The 15,958-nt window shown below is 43.3% G+C and overlaps 2 protein-coding genes and 1 long non-coding RNA gene across 7 annotated transcripts in view; all 3 read right to left on the bottom strand.

The window, feature by feature from the left end:
• SNAPIN (SNAP-associated protein) overlaps nucleotides 1–413 on the bottom strand; it is a 2,520-nt gene extending 2,107 nt beyond the window's left edge. Inside the window, exon 1 of the mRNA XM_005867699.2 lies at nucleotides 398–413. Within this exon, the coding sequence (XP_005867761.1) occupies nucleotides 398–413 (16 nt within the window). The remainder of the gene's footprint in view (nucleotides 1–397) is intronic.
• A 4,716-nt stretch (nucleotides 414–5,129) lies between these two features.
• Nucleotides 5,130–6,767, bottom strand: LOC106726315. Its single transcript, XR_001362366.1, has 2 exons — nucleotides 5,405–6,767; nucleotides 5,130–5,302 (listed from the first exon to the last, which is right to left on the bottom strand). It is a non-coding gene; the product is annotated as an uncharacterized LOC106726315 (long non-coding RNA).
• Nucleotides 6,768–6,968: 201 nt separating this feature from the next.
• CHTOP (chromatin target of PRMT1) overlaps nucleotides 6,969–15,958 on the bottom strand; it is a 10,069-nt gene continuing 1,079 nt past the window's right edge. Inside the window, exons 2-7 of one of the 5 annotated variants that reach the window (XM_014540718.1) lie at nucleotides 15,311–15,392; nucleotides 13,842–13,995; nucleotides 13,156–13,239; nucleotides 11,060–11,246; nucleotides 10,112–10,249; nucleotides 6,969–8,297 (exon numbers count right to left, since the gene is read on the bottom strand). In XM_014540718.1, the coding sequence (XP_014396204.1) occupies nucleotides 8,206–8,297; nucleotides 10,112–10,249; nucleotides 11,060–11,246; nucleotides 13,156–13,239; nucleotides 13,842–13,995; nucleotides 15,311–15,375 (720 nt within the window). In that variant the 5' untranslated portion in view covers nucleotides 15,376–15,392 and the 3' untranslated portion in view covers nucleotides 6,969–8,205. The remainder of the gene's footprint in view (nucleotides 8,298–10,111; nucleotides 10,250–11,059; nucleotides 11,247–13,155; nucleotides 13,240–13,841; nucleotides 13,996–15,310; nucleotides 15,393–15,958) is intronic. The other 4 variants (XM_005867434.2, XM_014540719.1, XM_014540720.1 and 1 more) reach the window with 4 other exon arrangements.

The raw sequence follows: 15,958 nt of genomic DNA, 5'->3' as shown, positions 1-15,958 counted from the left end.
CTCAGCCCCCGGGACTTCTGGGAAATGGAGTCCCTGGAGCCGGCAGGGCGGGGAGGAGGCCGGGGCGTTTGATGCTCCGGGAATTGTAACAAGTTCTTTATGGGCCTTGAAGGGGCGGGTTTTCAAAATCTCCAGACTTCAGTAGCTGGGAAAGGAATAATTTTGGGAGACGGATACTTTTTGTTTTCTCCAAAGGTGAAAAATAAATTCTTTTTATTATTATTTTTTATTTTCCTTAATATCGTTTTTATTTTATTTATTTTTATTGAAAAATTAATTCTTAAGTCCCTAGTTGGCCATAGTCTTCCTAGCCTAATTTATGAGAAAACCAGGTTACATTCATAGTATAGTTTTATATTTCTAAATTTATGAGTCCACTTTAAAAAAAAATCCTCACCCAAGGATTCGTTCATTTTCGTTCATTGACTTTTAGAGGGGAAGTGGGGAGAGAGAGAAAGAAACATCAATGCGTCAGGAGCATACCAGAGGCAACAGTTAGCTGTATCTCTCTCACATCGATGTTTCTCTCTACCTCTCTGTCTTCGCCTTCCTTCCTCTCTAAAATAAATTTTAAAAAGATGGTTAAAGTGCTTAATTTTGTGTAATGTGTATTTTGCCACAGTAAAAAGAATATTTTAGCCCAGGCTGGGTAGCTCAGTTGGTTGAAGCATCCTCCCAATACACCAAGGTTGCAGGATTGATTGACCCCCCATGAGGGCACATACAAGACTCAACCAACAAATGCATAAATAAGTGGAACAACAAAATCGATGTTTCTCTGTCTCTTCCCCCTCCTTTCCACTCTAAAAATCAATGGGAAAATATCCTCAGGTGAGGATTAACAACAACAACAAAACAAATGGATGTCTCTCTCTCAAATCAATTAAAACTATTTTAAAAAAAGAAGCTGGTTCTCTGAAGAAAATGACTTTTGGTTTATGTTTTCCTTTCCACTCCTTATCATCTTGACTTGCTCTTATCTTTCAGGGAGCCATTGCAACAGCCTCCTGATCTTGCCTCTAGTCTTTCTTCTCCAGGTCATTCTGCATCTAAAATACCATTCAGATGAAAGGGAATTTTAGAATCCTTCTTTCCTTGGTTCCTTAGATAGCTCTGTGAGGGAGACTGGGCAAGGGTCTTCCAGAAACCCTGAAGTTTGATAACAGGTTGAAGGCCAGTGCTGGTTCAATTATTCATTCTCTAAACATTTATCAAATTCCAGGCATCATGACACAAGGTATTCAGCACAAAATCCCCCTCCTCCCAGCTTGCACCCCTATCACATTGCAGTGGCTTTCCCGTTCTTGGCTTTTCCATAAAAGCTGAAGGAGATCCTAAGAACTCCCCTTCTTCTGTCTCCCATCTCCTCACCCCCTAGGTGGTGCTTAGGTTGACCTGCCCCCTCCTTGCTGGCGATTTGAAGGTGGGTAGTGGGGTAGGTCCATGAGGAAGCTGTGGGAACAGCTGTCTGGCTCAGGCAATATAGCCACACACAGTTCCCTCTGTCTGACAGGTTAGCTGCACCCCTACACCCACGGTGGACCCTGAATGGGGCAGAGAGGGCAGCCAGGGTTATCAGAGGGTCCTTCTTGTGGTAGTGGGGGTAGTGGGCACAGAATGGTATCTGGTGATGGCTTTAACAGACAAACCTAAGAACAAAATTCAACCTAGTAAATTTGAAGACATAATTAGCTTTATTAGGCCATTCATAAATCTCATGAATTGACCAGCATCCCACTTAGCAACTAGAAGGGTGCTCCCAGGAATTGTACAAATTGGAAGGTTTTATAGGCAAAAAGAGTTGGGACAAGAAATTTAAGAATGGCCGAGACCGGTTTGGCTCAGTGGATAGAGTGTCGGCCTGCGGATTGAAAGGTCCCGGGTTCAATTCCGGTCAGGGGCATGTACCTGGGTTGCGGGCACATCCCCAGTGGGAGATGTGCAGGAGGCAGCTGGTCGATGTTTCTCTCTCATCGATGTTTCTAACTCTCTATCTCTCTCCCTCTCTGTAAAGAATCAATAAAATATATTTAAAAAAAAAAAAGAAATTTAAGAATGGATTATTTCAGGCAAGGTCACCTTCCCTCAGGCAGATTACCTCACTAGTGCTGACCAGGTAATTCCTGACTGGTTTGGGAGAAGCTGACATTGCAATTAGTTAAATTTTGATTTGTGGCTTAGCAAGGGTGACTCCATTTTGGACTGTTGTTTCTTTTTTAACACCTCTAACAAGCAATTATTGGACACCAACTCAATTCTGACACTATCTACCTAGACAGCCCACCAGGCAGGAGCATCAGATTCCACAGGTTGAGGGTACAGTCCTAGAAGACCCTCCCCACCCTATTTCAGATGCCAATGGGAAGTCCAGGTTGTTACCTGTGCTTCTGGTTTATTGGCTATAAATCAGAGGTTTCCATGACTCCTTTCTAGGGTCCCATTAATTTGCTAGAGCAGCTCATAGAACTCAAACATTTTATTTCCAAGATTACCAGTTTATTAGAAAGGGATATAACTCAGGAACGGCCAGATGGAAGAGATGGAAGAGAGCAAAGTATGGGGAAAGGGCACAAAGGTGCCTGCCCTCTCCAGGTGCTCCACTCTCCCCCATCTCCATGTGTTTGGGTTTTTATAGAGGCTTCATTACATAGGCATGACTGATTAAATAATTCATTGGCTATTGGTGCTTGAACTCAACTTCCAGCCCCTCTCCCCTCCCTGGAGGTTAGGGTGTGGGAACTGAAATTTCCAACTCTTTAATCATAAGGTTAGTTCTCCTGGCAACCTTTAGATGGGGTCCAAAAGCACATCATTAACATAACTCAACCTCCAGCCCCTCTCACCTCCCTAGAAGGATGGGGCAGGAAGTTCCAATCTTCTAATCACATGGTTGGCTCCACTGACAACCAGCCCCCATCCTACGGGTGTATTTTTTTTTTAACATAACAAGACACCATTATTGCTCTTATCACATGAAATTCTTAGGGTTTCAGAAGCTGTGCCAGGAACAGGGTTCAAGACCAAATATATATTTCTCATATGTCACATATTACACTGTAGATGTTTTTATTTATTTTTAAAATATATTTTCATTGATTTCAGAGAGGAAGGGAGAGGTAGAAACATCAATGATGAGAATCATTGATCAGCTGCCTCCTGCCCGCCCCCTATTGGGGATGGAGCCTACAACCCAGGCATGTGCCCTTGATCAGAATCGAACCCGGGACCCTTCAGTCTGCAGGCCAACACTCTATCCACTGAGCCAAACTGGCTAGGGCCGTAGATATTTTTAAATCTTAAGCCAAGAATCACCTTACACTAAAAAATAAAATAAATTAATCAAGCCTAAATGGAGAATCAAGTTGTCAAACTCAGAGTCTGGAGGCTTTGTGAGAAGTAAAAGAAAGATTTATTAAAGGGTCTTAAAGTTTGAAAACTTGGAACACTGCTAGGCAAAAACCCCACAAGTGTTCCAAAGAAGAAAGAAAAGTTGAGTTTTTAGAGTAAAAGTTCATTTTTGTGAACTATCAGTCCAGCATTCTTAGCCTCAGGATTGGTCCAGGATGGTTATCACTCAGATGTCAGGTGGTCTATATAATAGATGTCAGGTTGAATGGATATGTGAGTCCTTCAGGCAGGTAATCAGAAGGTTACCTGGAAGTCCAAATGTATTTACAGGCATTGACACAGGACTGGGAAGTTCAAAAAGTTTAAGTCCCCAGGCTATTTAGAACAAGAGTAGAGTCCTCATGCCTCAACCTTCATAGTGTGGATAATTTTAGCAGCTTGGTTAAAGTGATTCCATTTTTTATTTTCTATCTTCACTCTTTCCTCAAAGCAAATCCTTTAAAGAGGCCTCATGAGCCCTGGCCAGTGTTGCTCAGTTGGTTGGAGTGTTGTCCTGTACTCCAAAAGGTAGTCTGTTTTTTTTTTTAATATCTTTTTATTGATTTCAGAGAGGAAGGGAGAGGAAGAGAGAGAGAAATATCAATGAGAGAGAATCATTGGCTGCCTCCTGCATGCCCCCTACGGGGGATCGAGCCTGCAATCCGGGCATGTGCCCTTGACTGGAGTCAAACCTGGGACCCTTCAGTCCACAGGCCGATGCTCTATCCACTAAGCCATTCCAGCGAGGGCAAGGTGGCCTGTTTAATTCCCAGTCAGGGCACATGCTTGAGTTGTGGGCTCAATCCCTGTAGTGGGCGTGCAAGAGGCAGCCAATCAATGTTTCCCCCTCACATCAATGTTTCTCTTTCAAAACTCAATGATTGGATCTTGGACCCATCAGTTTCAAGCAAAGATGGGCCAGTGACCCCTACAAAAAAATTAAAATAAAAACATCAATAAAAATAAATAAAGATGCCTCATGAAGCCTCAGCTGTCACAGGCCTATTGGCCTGCCAGCCCTACAAGGTAAGAGGGCCATGGTGGCTGTTGCCACCATCACAGTCCCCAGAGCCTTCCTGGGCCTGTTTCCACTAACACACACTTTCCTTGGCATACAACATGCTCTTTTAGGTCCGGATACCTTTGTATTTGTCGTTCCCTCTACTTGGAATATTCTCCCTTGTCTGTTAAACTTTCCTAGGACTTTCAAGATCCAGTTTATCACTCTCTTCTCTGTGCTCCCAGGGCCCTTCTAACAATAATGCCGTTTGTGTCTGCATGGCAAGTCCTCTGTGGATGTGGCTGAATGAGTAACAGGCTGACGTAGGAGCCAGGCTGACTCCTGGTCCCACTCTATCCGGGACACTCAATAGGGACAGAGGATGGCAGAAATGGGACACAAGCCTCAGGTGCTGGAACTGCTGTGAGCAGCAGGTGGGGCTAGAGAGCCCGTGACTGGAGGGAAGTTCCTTGTACCCACTGTTGGGAATGAAGGAGGAATAGAGGAGGCAGAAAGAGAAGGGAGCTTAGGCTCCACTGGGACCCTCAAAGCCCTCACCCTCCACCCCACCAGGATGCCTCAGGGTCCCCTGAACACCAGGCCATGTCGACATTTTCACAGTAAAGATTGCAGATTTTAGAAACGAGACCCGGCCTGGGCTTAGCTCCCTGCACTGCCCAGTGGAGCCAGTGCCAAGGGTGTAGAGGACAGGGAACACATCTTTTTTTTTTTTTTAAATCTTTCTTTATTGGTTAAGATATTACAAATGTGTCCTTATCCTCCCATTAACGCCCCCGCCCCGCCCGAACACATCCTTTTGAACAGCCACCATAGGCACTAAGAACAATGAGTCATAGAATGTGGTGGGACTGGAAGCACCCTGGGCAGGGGGAGCCTGAGCTAGAAGAGGCTGACCTAAGAGAGAGCGACTAAGGTACACCCTGAACAATGAGTCATAGAATGTGGTGGGACTGGAAGCACACTGGGCAGGGGGAGCCTGAGCTAGAAGAGGCTGACCTGAGAGAGCGACTGATACCCAGTGCCTTGGGAGGTTCCTTTCTCAAAGGACCCAAGCTTCCCAGCCCCAACTTCTTCCTTAGCCCAGGGAGGTGAGGCATCCAGGGATTCTGTCCTGAGAGAACCCCCTCAAAGGATTCCATTAGTGATGAAGGGGGTGGCGATGGGAGGCACTTGCTGTCATCCTGTGCCCCTTTCCCCACTTCTGGACTCCTTCCATAGTTTTTATCCTGGAAATGTTGTCAAGTCTGGGGAGAGCTCCAAATGAGGGAAGATGGGCATGAGCATAGAGGCGTGTGAGCTGCATGGAGGTGAAGTGGGGCATGTAAGACTGCTGCTGAAGGCTCCACGGTGGCCTTCACCTCTATCCCCGCTAGGTTCCCCTTCATGCCTTTCACTCTACATAGAGGAAGTATTTGGGTGTTATTATCAGAGGTGGCTCAAAAGTCACCAGATTGAAATAATATATATCCTGAGGGGAAGTTCTAGGTAAAAAGTTATTTTAGGGGAATGTAGCTGCTAGCTACTTTGGGGGAGGGCTGGGGAAAAATCCTAGGTCACCCCAGGTTGTATGAAGAGAGTAAGGAACCCACTCATCCTGCAGCTCCCCCTTCCTCTCTCTTCCCAAAGGGTTCCTAGAGAACCTGGCATGTGCCTGAGGCAAGGCCACCAGGGGATGTGAAGTTTGCTGCCCACTGTTGATCAGCACCTCCCTCAGGGCCTTGGGGGCTCCAATGGAGATATCCCTACACCTACCCACACCCACATAAAAATACCTTTTATTCTTTCTAATTAAAGATTATGAACACCTGTCTGGGTTGAAGACCTCGTCTCCGTCCACTCTTAGAGGAATTACAGTACACTCAGAATCCAGGTCAGGTTGGCTGTCAGCATGGTTAAATCCTATCCCCATGTGATCTTTTCAAGCTCTCCCTTCCACAGCTAAACCACTGGCTGCACCGAGGGGTTAAGTAAAGTAGCTTAGGTCATACAGACAGGACTCCTGATCAAAACTTCCTTCCCAGCATGCAATGAACACAACCCCCAACAGTTTAGGCACCAGGTAGCTCAATGGTAATTGGTTTGCCTGGAGGTGGTTAGATTCTTTTCCCTTAAACAGTGCAGGGAAAAAGGGAAACCAGTGCTGGGTTCCAGGATACTGCTTGACCTTTGTATGGACCAAATGGGTCAGTACATTACTTTGTGTGGTTAATCTTTCTGCAAGGCTTACTCAGGGATGGACAGATTCTTCACTTTCTGTCCCAAAGCCACAATACCCCTTTCCTAAGATCTTTTTAAATTTATCTTTTTATTTTTAATCCTCATCTGAGGATATTTTTCAATTGATTTTTCAGAAAGAGAGTGGAAGAGCGAAAAACAGAGAGAAATATCGATGTGAGAGAAACACACACATTGGTTGCCTCCTGCACACACCGCGACGCCTGGGTCGGGGAGAAGCCTGCAACTGAGGTACGCGTTCTCGACCGGAACTGAACCCAAGACCCTTTGGTCTGCAGTTCGACACTCCATCCACTGAGCTCTCAAGAATTTTAACACGACTATGAAGGACTCAGCTCTATAAGGGGTATATTAAGGTAGTGTTACAGTAGCCATAGCATTTCCAAGAGCACAACAAATAAAAAGTCCTAGCTGGATTTGAGAGAACAATTTCTTGTTATAATAAACCATAAATACAAGATTCTACTGAAACTGGAACAGTTGACAGAATATGGTTGAACTTACAAACCTTCAAGGGAAATAAGAGGGTCAAACAAAGCCAATGTATGGAAAAGCTCAAGACTGGTTTGGGATAAACCTAAGAATTACATTCAACATGGGTATCTTCTGACCCCTCCCCAGCAGGTATCTGCCATAGTTCTCCCACCCTTTCTGAAGCATCTGCTTAACCAATGGCCTTTCCCTCTCTACTGCAGGTGTAAGCCAACCCAATAGCACCCCTTTGGACATGATGCAAAGCCAAGAGGCAAGTTTACAAATCTTATTCCATGGTAGAAATAATGCACACACCCAAACCAGCTCACATATGTGGTATCAATGCACATGGTAGTAACTTCCATCAAATCAGAGCTGCTACCATGCATAACCTGTCATGTGACACTGTAGCTAGGCCAATGTTCCTAATTTACTATATTAAAATATCAACGTGGCAGAATGCATTTTTGATCTCCAGATTTTCTAACCACTTCTAAGTGGCTATTAAAGTGATAAAGAACAGAACTGCATCACAGACACCTAGGCACCAGGGAGGAACATTGAATGGATTCTTTCTGGGACTTTCAGAGAATAGAGAGATGAACAGAGGAAATGTTAGACAGTCAAAGCATATATGGCAGGTGAGGGGAGGCAGAGGTGGAAAGAAGGCCAACATATTCATGTTCACAGAGAAGTCTGGGAGAAGGAAAAAACAAACCAACCAACCCAAACAACAAAATGAAACCAAACCCAAATCAGAGGAAAAAAGGGTTTCATACAATAGTTATCAAAAAAGTAAAAGGAACACACTAAATGCACACACTGGTGGCAAGTAAGTCCACAGTCTATTGTGATAGGTCCTTCCAGCATCAGTCAGAGCTCTTCTCCAGGTAGGCTCTTCTCATCTGTCATCTCAAGGTTATTTACAGATGTGGTAACTTTTTAACAAGTCTCTCAGAGGAGGGAAGGCAGGCTTCAATCATTGGTTTCAGGATCTGTCTGTGCCATGTAGGCATCCAACTCCGCATCCAGGTGTCCTTTTGTTTTCGACATGTATGCATCCAATTGGTTGTCCAGCTGTTCCTTGGTCAGTACAGGGCGAGCAAGGGCACCTCTCCCTCGTCCACGGCCTCGGCCTCGCCTCCAAAGCCCCCTCTTCCCCGACCTATCATACCCCGACCTGGCCCAAGGGAAAAAAAAGACAGTTACAAGTAGGTTTAATGGGTGCTCTAGTAAATGCCCCTTAGAGCAGTGGGGCCTAGCTGAGAGGCTGAAGGGCAGGGCAAAGAGGAGAAATCTGGAAAAATAGGAAACACACTGGGTAGCAAGCAACACATGGAAAGCACACATAATGAATCCCTTATTATATGCTCATCTCTAAATGCTATTTAATTTAAAAAAATTTTAATCTTTCCTAAAACAAATTACCTCAACTTTGGGACCTACTATAAGTTCATAATTAAAATACATTTACAGACAAACTCATTTATTAAGATAGGGAGAAAGTAATAAGGGCACAGAGCAACAGAGGTATGAAGCCAGTTTTCAAATTAAGCTTTATTGGAGATCCTTCTGGAAAATTAGCTCATCTCTCCTCAAACTTATCAAACCTAAAGACATAAAGAGCTGACCCTATGTCAGGAGACTGAGGAGTTATTTTTACATAGGAACAATGTGGGGAGATGGGAAAAAACCTCCCGAGTAGTCTCAGCCACTTTATCTGCTATTCTAGATACTTATAACAATTATGGTTATCTGAGAGGTGGTTTCAATTCACTTAACAAAACATACCCAGCTAAGACTTTGACTCCCTCACCCCTGTGTCGTTGCTCAGAAACCAAGTCAAGATAATTTGGAAACATGCTATTTCATCCTGAAACCCAAACTAGCTTGCACTTCACTCAATAAGCCAAGCAACATATAATAGGCGAGAAGAAAACAAGCCCTCAGTTATCAAATTTCCTTTCCTAACCGTTATTATCCCTTGGCAACTTTAAGGTCATAAATTATGGACCCACCACACACTTTAAAAGGACCAAAGCCAATATATACAGGGTTAAGCTAAGAGAGTAAAAATTTTCTTTTTCTTCGACAGATGTTGGGAGTTTTCCACTGAACTTTAAGCCAGAAAATTCCCATGAGATCTGGCATTTTAACAGCAACACCATTAAAACCCTTCCAATCTGGGTCAAGAGGTCACAAGACAAGTATCACTAAGTCTCAAAGGTAAGATTGTTATCAAACATGAGTCAGTCAGTTAACTGACACAATACCATCCTTGCTTTCTACCTCCTGGGAGCAAGCCGAACCTTTACCCCCTCCCTTTCCTCCACAGGCGGGCATATCCTCAACTCCCCATGAGAGACTTGCCACCAGGGGAGCATGTGGTCCTGGGCTAAGCCCCTGAGCCTGTCTCCAAGGTCCCTTTTGTTGCTTCTTCTATCCTAGGCCCTTCCTTGTTTCACGGTCCCCAGCTTTAATAAACGTACTCAAAAAGTCACCTCTGGTTTCCCATAGACACAAACTTTACCTTGAATTTACTTGGTTTTAGAGTCATTACCCAGTTCCAGATCTCATCCTTATTTTAACTCTGCTTCATTTTTGTACACCTTCCTCTTTTAGATTTTTAGACTCAAAAGAGGGGTCTTGAGTTATGGGGTGCGTTGTGTGTGGTGGTGGGGCAGGGACAGAGAAAGGTAAAACCCCAAACTGACCACTTTGTCATCTTTACAATACAATTTAAATTCACAAGAGTCTGGAAGGCTGCACATATAATCTGGCTCTATAACATGTACCTACTAGTTCTTAGAAAACCCAGGACAGACTTTTGCACTACCACCATGTGAATTTAGAAAAATAAGCCAGTTTCAAAAAACAAAACAAGACAAACAAATAAGCCTGCCTATGACTTGAAGCTGTGCAGAAAGGTGGCTCTGAGCTTTAAAGGGAGAGAAATAAGAGGGAGCTATTCTCTGAAGTTGGTAGCTGACTAACCTCTACCACCGATTCCGCCACGACCCATAGCTCCACGCCCTAGGCCCCCTCTCCCAGGACCTCCACGACCTCGAACACCACCTCTTCTTAAGCCCATTCGGGGAGCTACGGCTCGTCCACCTCGGAGCAGGTTTTGACCTTAGAGAGGAGGCATACAATGTATATGCAGGTAAATCCAAGAGAGACAAAGTAGATTCTAACCAAAGGAAGGCGGTAAGGGTTAAATAAGTTAATTCAGGTAATTTTTAGGTTGGGTGGGGAAAGCTGCATATGGAGTGTGAACAGATTAAGATGCTCTTTATTCAATCAATTAAACAAGTCTGACCAAAAATCCGTTTTTTGGAAGAAGCTGGGAGGAGTTAAGGTAATTAGGAAGTATGTACATTTAATAAGTATCTATTGAATAATCAGATAGGTACCTAACATTACGATAAATTTACACATAAATGATATGGTTCCTCTTCTCAATACACTCTTGTAGGGACAAGAACTATACAGGGAACAGTGCCCCAAATGTATATATAGCTAAGTGCTATGGGTCAACTTGTCTTCTTTTTTATAGATATAACAGTATTTCACTAGCACCAGGAAAAGAGATGACTGGTTAAGATATAGGCCAACAGACCCATACAGTTCTTAAGACTTGACTTATTTCTAGAACTTGAATGTGCTTTGATTCAAGCAGCAGCAGGGTGTTTTAAAATGGAATGGAGATGACATGAATTACCTGTTGTTACGCAGGTCATAGCCTCTCACCATTGCACATTATCAGAAAAGGTATGGCATTGATAAAAGGACATGCAGCACTATTAAAAATATGTGATATCAAGTTATTAATTATATTAATACAAATTCAGGCTTAAAGATGTTAAACAAATGTGTCCATAGCAGCCCAAGAGAAAAGGAAAGGGGGTGGGGCTCGACAATTATCAGGAACACAGCACTGACCTCGGAGCGACATCCCGCCCCTAAGCAGGGTTCTTGTGGCACGTCCCCCACGTAGTCCTCCTCTAGGCAAGCCTCTCTGGATTAGGGGTAGGCCTCGTCCTCCGATCGCTCCCCTGGCCAGGGTCCCTATGGGTCGGCCTAACCGTGCCTGGATGTTACTCTTACCCAGGCGCTGCTTTAAGCTCTTCTGGAAGAAAAGGTGTTGAGGGATTGAGATCAAAAAAGCAATCCAGTGGGATTTTGTAACTCAAAGTGCAGAGAAAAAGAAGCAAGTGAGATGACTATGTGGAGGCAGATAAACCTGCTGTGGGTGTCATAAGAATGTTAAACTAGAAGCAAGCCTTAGAACATGACATAAAGGCAAAATTCTGATCCAGAGCTTCTAAGAAGCTTGAGAATGGTCCTATGAAATTGGCACTACAACAAATTAGCTTGCTAGTTTGCCTATAAAAGTCTTACACCACTACTTGAAACTTAAGTTTTAGTAAGAACACTCTATATTCCAAATCCTGATTCTGTTGTTTTTAAATCACAGATTGACAATGATATGACTTGATTCTTGATTAATACTTGCCCAAGGACTACCACTGTCTTCAAAGGTTTACTCAAACACCACAGGAAGTTCATCACACTCTGGGCAAAATTTAAATTAAAAGTTCATCTGAATTCTTGTGACTTAAGAACAACATTTGATTTCTCAGAGGCCAATGTGTTCCATTTTTCCTGAGTACATATCCCCAGACGGTCCACTTTTTACCTTAAGATGTAAATAAACACAAAAAGTCAAACCTCCTTTTCTTAATTTCTTAAATAGCCTTAATTCCATGTCTACCCTTGCAAATAGCTCCATTAAACCAGTATAATGACCTTTAATTCAAAATGAACATATAACTCAAATGTATCTCTAGAGAGAGACATGCCAAATTTGCATCAGAATAAAGACAGGTGAGCTATAATCACAAAACTCAGGCCCACACTCCAGGACAAAGACATATCAGAGACAAAGATTTTCAATCATTTGTCCCTAGAAGAAAAATTATAAAGACCACATACCAAAGAATTAAATTTCTTCAAAGAAAAAGGTAACTGTGTAGCTTTGAACACAACCAAGACCTTAGCAAACTTGTTTTTCTATAAAGCCATCAGTCAATATAAATTAAAATAAATTCTATGTATCCTTAGGCTTCACCCATAAACGACTACCAATGACTTTTTTGCAACCATATATTCTGAGTTATTATTATTAGCTTTCTAGCACAAGATCATAAACTGCTTCTAATCAGAGGGCCAGGCTTTGAACATTATGCACCTAGCGTGAGCAGGTATAACCAATCATAAAAGCCCATGACATCACTCTCCTGACTGCATACGATTATAAGGTCAGGACTTCATTCTACATGTCATTTTGTTCAGGCATCCTGAGAATACTCTCCCAAGACCTGTGTTTTAAAGGGAGAATGTACAGCACTTAGTTCTTCTCCCATCCCAAGCCTTACCTGCCACCAATATTGGTCTCTAACATTGACAGGAAGCTTAAGGATGTCCACTATATCACCCAGTTTCTACTCTAGAACTGTGCTGTATGCTAAGGTAGCCACTACCCACATGTGGCTAATTCAAGTAAATAACATTAAAAACACAAAGAAACACCTGCCCACCCCCTACCCCCAACCAACTAAGCTCCTCAATCGCACTAAGCACATTTGAAGTGTTCAAAAGTCCCTTGGAGCTAGTGACTACCGTATTGGAGAGCACACAGGACATTTTTACTACTGTAAGAGTTCTATTGGACAGTGCCACTCTAGAGGCTATTTCTGCATAGCCTATATTTAAAGCTTCTTGTTGAAAGACCCTTTGGAATGATCTGTCAGAGACTTGTCTTCAACAATTTTTTATATTTACTCCTAGAAAACGGTGGTGCCTTTTACTGCTTTCCTGAGTCAGGGACGAGCGCAGTCACTCCAAGGCTTAAGGAGCTGAAGCAGAAGGCCTTGTTTATTTTTGGTCAGTGAGCCCAATGGTTCTGGGTGGGGTGGGGGTTATATTTAACTGCTGAATTTATGCACAGCCATGCAGTGCTACCAGTTAGTCCTTACAGTTGCATGGCACCGCCCTTCAGACGCCCAGCCACAGCTTGGACATATCCTTCCACAGCCACTGTCCGGACTTGCATATAAAGTCTATGAATAATAAAGAGCAGGTTTTTATTTCAGGTCTGAATAGGATTATCTCTTACTGGAAATTTGAAAGCAAACCCATTAACTTTTAAATTACTCAGTGCTTTCGCTGGACTTTACTGACAAAAATTTAGGTGCTGCGGGGATGAGGGTCATCCTATTATTTCTACTATGTTAGCACTGAAACCACTGACTGAGGCCATTCAGACCCCTGCACTAGGGGAGAAAGAATAAAAGCACTTCCCTGATTTGTAAATCATTTAACAGGGAATAAAGGATTTTTTGAAGGTCATCTAAAACCAAAATTTCTTTGTAGAAAAAGCCAGTGAATTTACTTTAAGGGCAAAGGATCAGAAAACAAGAGATTAGCACTCATTGATAACAGAGAAACAGGCCACATTGATGGCAAACACCCTAAAAAAGAGAAAGACAACAAAGAGTTACTTATTGGCACCTGCCAAAATGGGAATTCTCTGAACTTCTCTTTCTTGCAGAGAAGTTTCAGCTTTTGCCCCGAGCCACCTTGTATCACTCCTGACAGTCTTAGTGGACTGCCTGACAGAAATCACCAGCTGCTTCTGGAATGTTAAGACTCGTTCTCTCACCTGCTTAAGCTTTAATGCTGCCTGGACAGAGGGTCTATTTTCCATCTGCTGGGCCAGTCTTCTGTTTCTGGCACTGGCTAGCTGCTGCTGTTGCTGCATCGAAGCCCGAATATTCACTGGCATCGGCTGTTTGTTCTTCAGCATATTAGTAAAGCTTCAAGGTCGAACAAAATGGATGTTTAAATAAAAGCTTTATTATAAAACATTTATTGGCATTTTCATGGCTTGCTAGACCAGGAACTCCAGATCCCACGAACTTTTAAGTAAAGCGGTACACTTAGATCAAAGCTGATGTGGGTTAAAGACTCCTCGGCTTCCATAAACTTGCAAGAATCAGAAACTTAGAAATGCAGCTAAGTGCAGCACATTCAATCAAAAGTGATAACAAGGGCTCAAGTAACGGCTTTTAGAGAGGTGAAAGGTATGAAAAACACGCAGTAAGCAGATATGATGACAACACGAGACAAAAGATGTAGCTTCAAAGACAAACAAAGAAAGTCAAAACCCTGGGAGAACTGAGGGTGCATTTTAAGGGCAAATATAAGGAAGGACTAGAGCACCTTCAAAGCCCATGGAAATAATGTGCCCATGTAAGTTATAGGAATGCATCACATTTTCTTATGTATTTGTCCACTTAGTTACGTGAATACAAGGAATTAGTGTATCCAAGAGAAAAGAAGCACATATGCTTCAGAAAAGGCAAAAATATACGTGGTCTAAAATCAACTTACTAAAATCACTGGCCAAAGGCTCTCAATGAACAGAGCCCTCATAGACAGAAACCACCTTTTAATATCTTCGATTTTCTTAGTCTGAAATGATTAATTTTTTTTTACTTCAACTATTTCTGGAAAAGTTAGATTAGTTCAACTGTTTGAAGAGTTTGTGAAGACACTCTATTATTTCTGTAAAATAAGCTTAGTGGAATGGAAGAGAAGAACACTTAACTGTAAAAGAATCCAAAACAAAAACAAACGAAAAGCAGAATGGAAAGAAAGTGAAATGGAGCAAAAGCAAGTGCCTCTTACAAGGCCCAAGAATGGCATTCAAGGGCCTTTGGACATATTCAAAGCTCGCTACCCGCCTCTTACAGGCCAGACACAACACTGCTGGCCTTGGACTGGGCAGCAAGCCTACTGCAGCCAGGGTACCGTGCTACCAAGCTGCACCATCCCCGTGTCAATGTTAAAAAAATGTGAAGAAAAGGGAGGGCGTGAGGAGTCTTTTTAAAATACATCCCACCAAATCAATATTTCAGACAGCTTAACATAAAAATCTACTGGTAAGGGGTTTTGAAACAACTGCCCAATTTGCTCTGTGTACCACATAAATAAGATGCAACTAAGAACAGAGGTCTGTAGCCTTCTGTTGGTATTTAGTTTAAAACCAGCTTTTGTGCATTGGACCCCAGGGCCAATTTAAGGAATGTTTTCTTAGGAACGAGCTGAAGTTGCTGTTCGCTGCCTCACCGCTCATTTAGAGACATCTTGGTGGTGCTTTTTAGCACAACTTTAGGTGCTGACTGTGCAGCCATCTTCAAATCCCGAGGATCTACAAAGGACAATAGGCAGAATGAGCACATCAGAAACAACAAGGGCCTCATTTCTACCGGGGCCCAAGGCCCAAGGCAGCAGTGAGTGCGTGAGTGAGTGAGTGAATGAATGAATGAATGAAAAGGCCTGCATCAAAGACTCCTGAAGACCACACTGAAACTCATTCCAGGTGCTTAAGCTTATAAGACAGTGATGTCAAACTAGCACACTTCAAGGCCAAGGGCCAGAAAATACCTGCCAAAGCCTCCCAAACGGCAGACCCAGACCTAGCTCAAGGGAGTGTTTAAGAGCCTGGCTTCCCATCTAGCGCAGTCCTCAACCACCCTGGCTGCAAGGAGCTTTAAAAAAAAAAAATGCAGGAACCTGGGCCAAAAACCAATTAAACCTCGATATCGGGTGGTGAGGTCTGGGGATCAGCAACTGGAGAGGGGAAGAAAGGCCACCCGGCGCTTCCCACGTGCAGCCCCGACCGAGAACCACCGATGCAGAGAGGACACAGGCAGACCGAGTTTCAAACTGGCATCGACTCCAGAACCAGAAGGGGCCTGGGCAAGGGGCTGGGGA

Source organism: Myotis brandtii, unplaced genomic scaffold (assembly GCF_000412655.1).
Source record: "Myotis brandtii unplaced genomic scaffold, ASM41265v1 scaffold250, whole genome shotgun sequence".
Taxonomy (NCBI): Eukaryota; Metazoa; Chordata; class Mammalia; order Chiroptera; family Vespertilionidae; genus Myotis; species Myotis brandtii.
The sequence above is the reverse complement of the archived record's forward strand: the minus strand, read 5'-3'. Positions and strand labels throughout refer to the sequence as shown.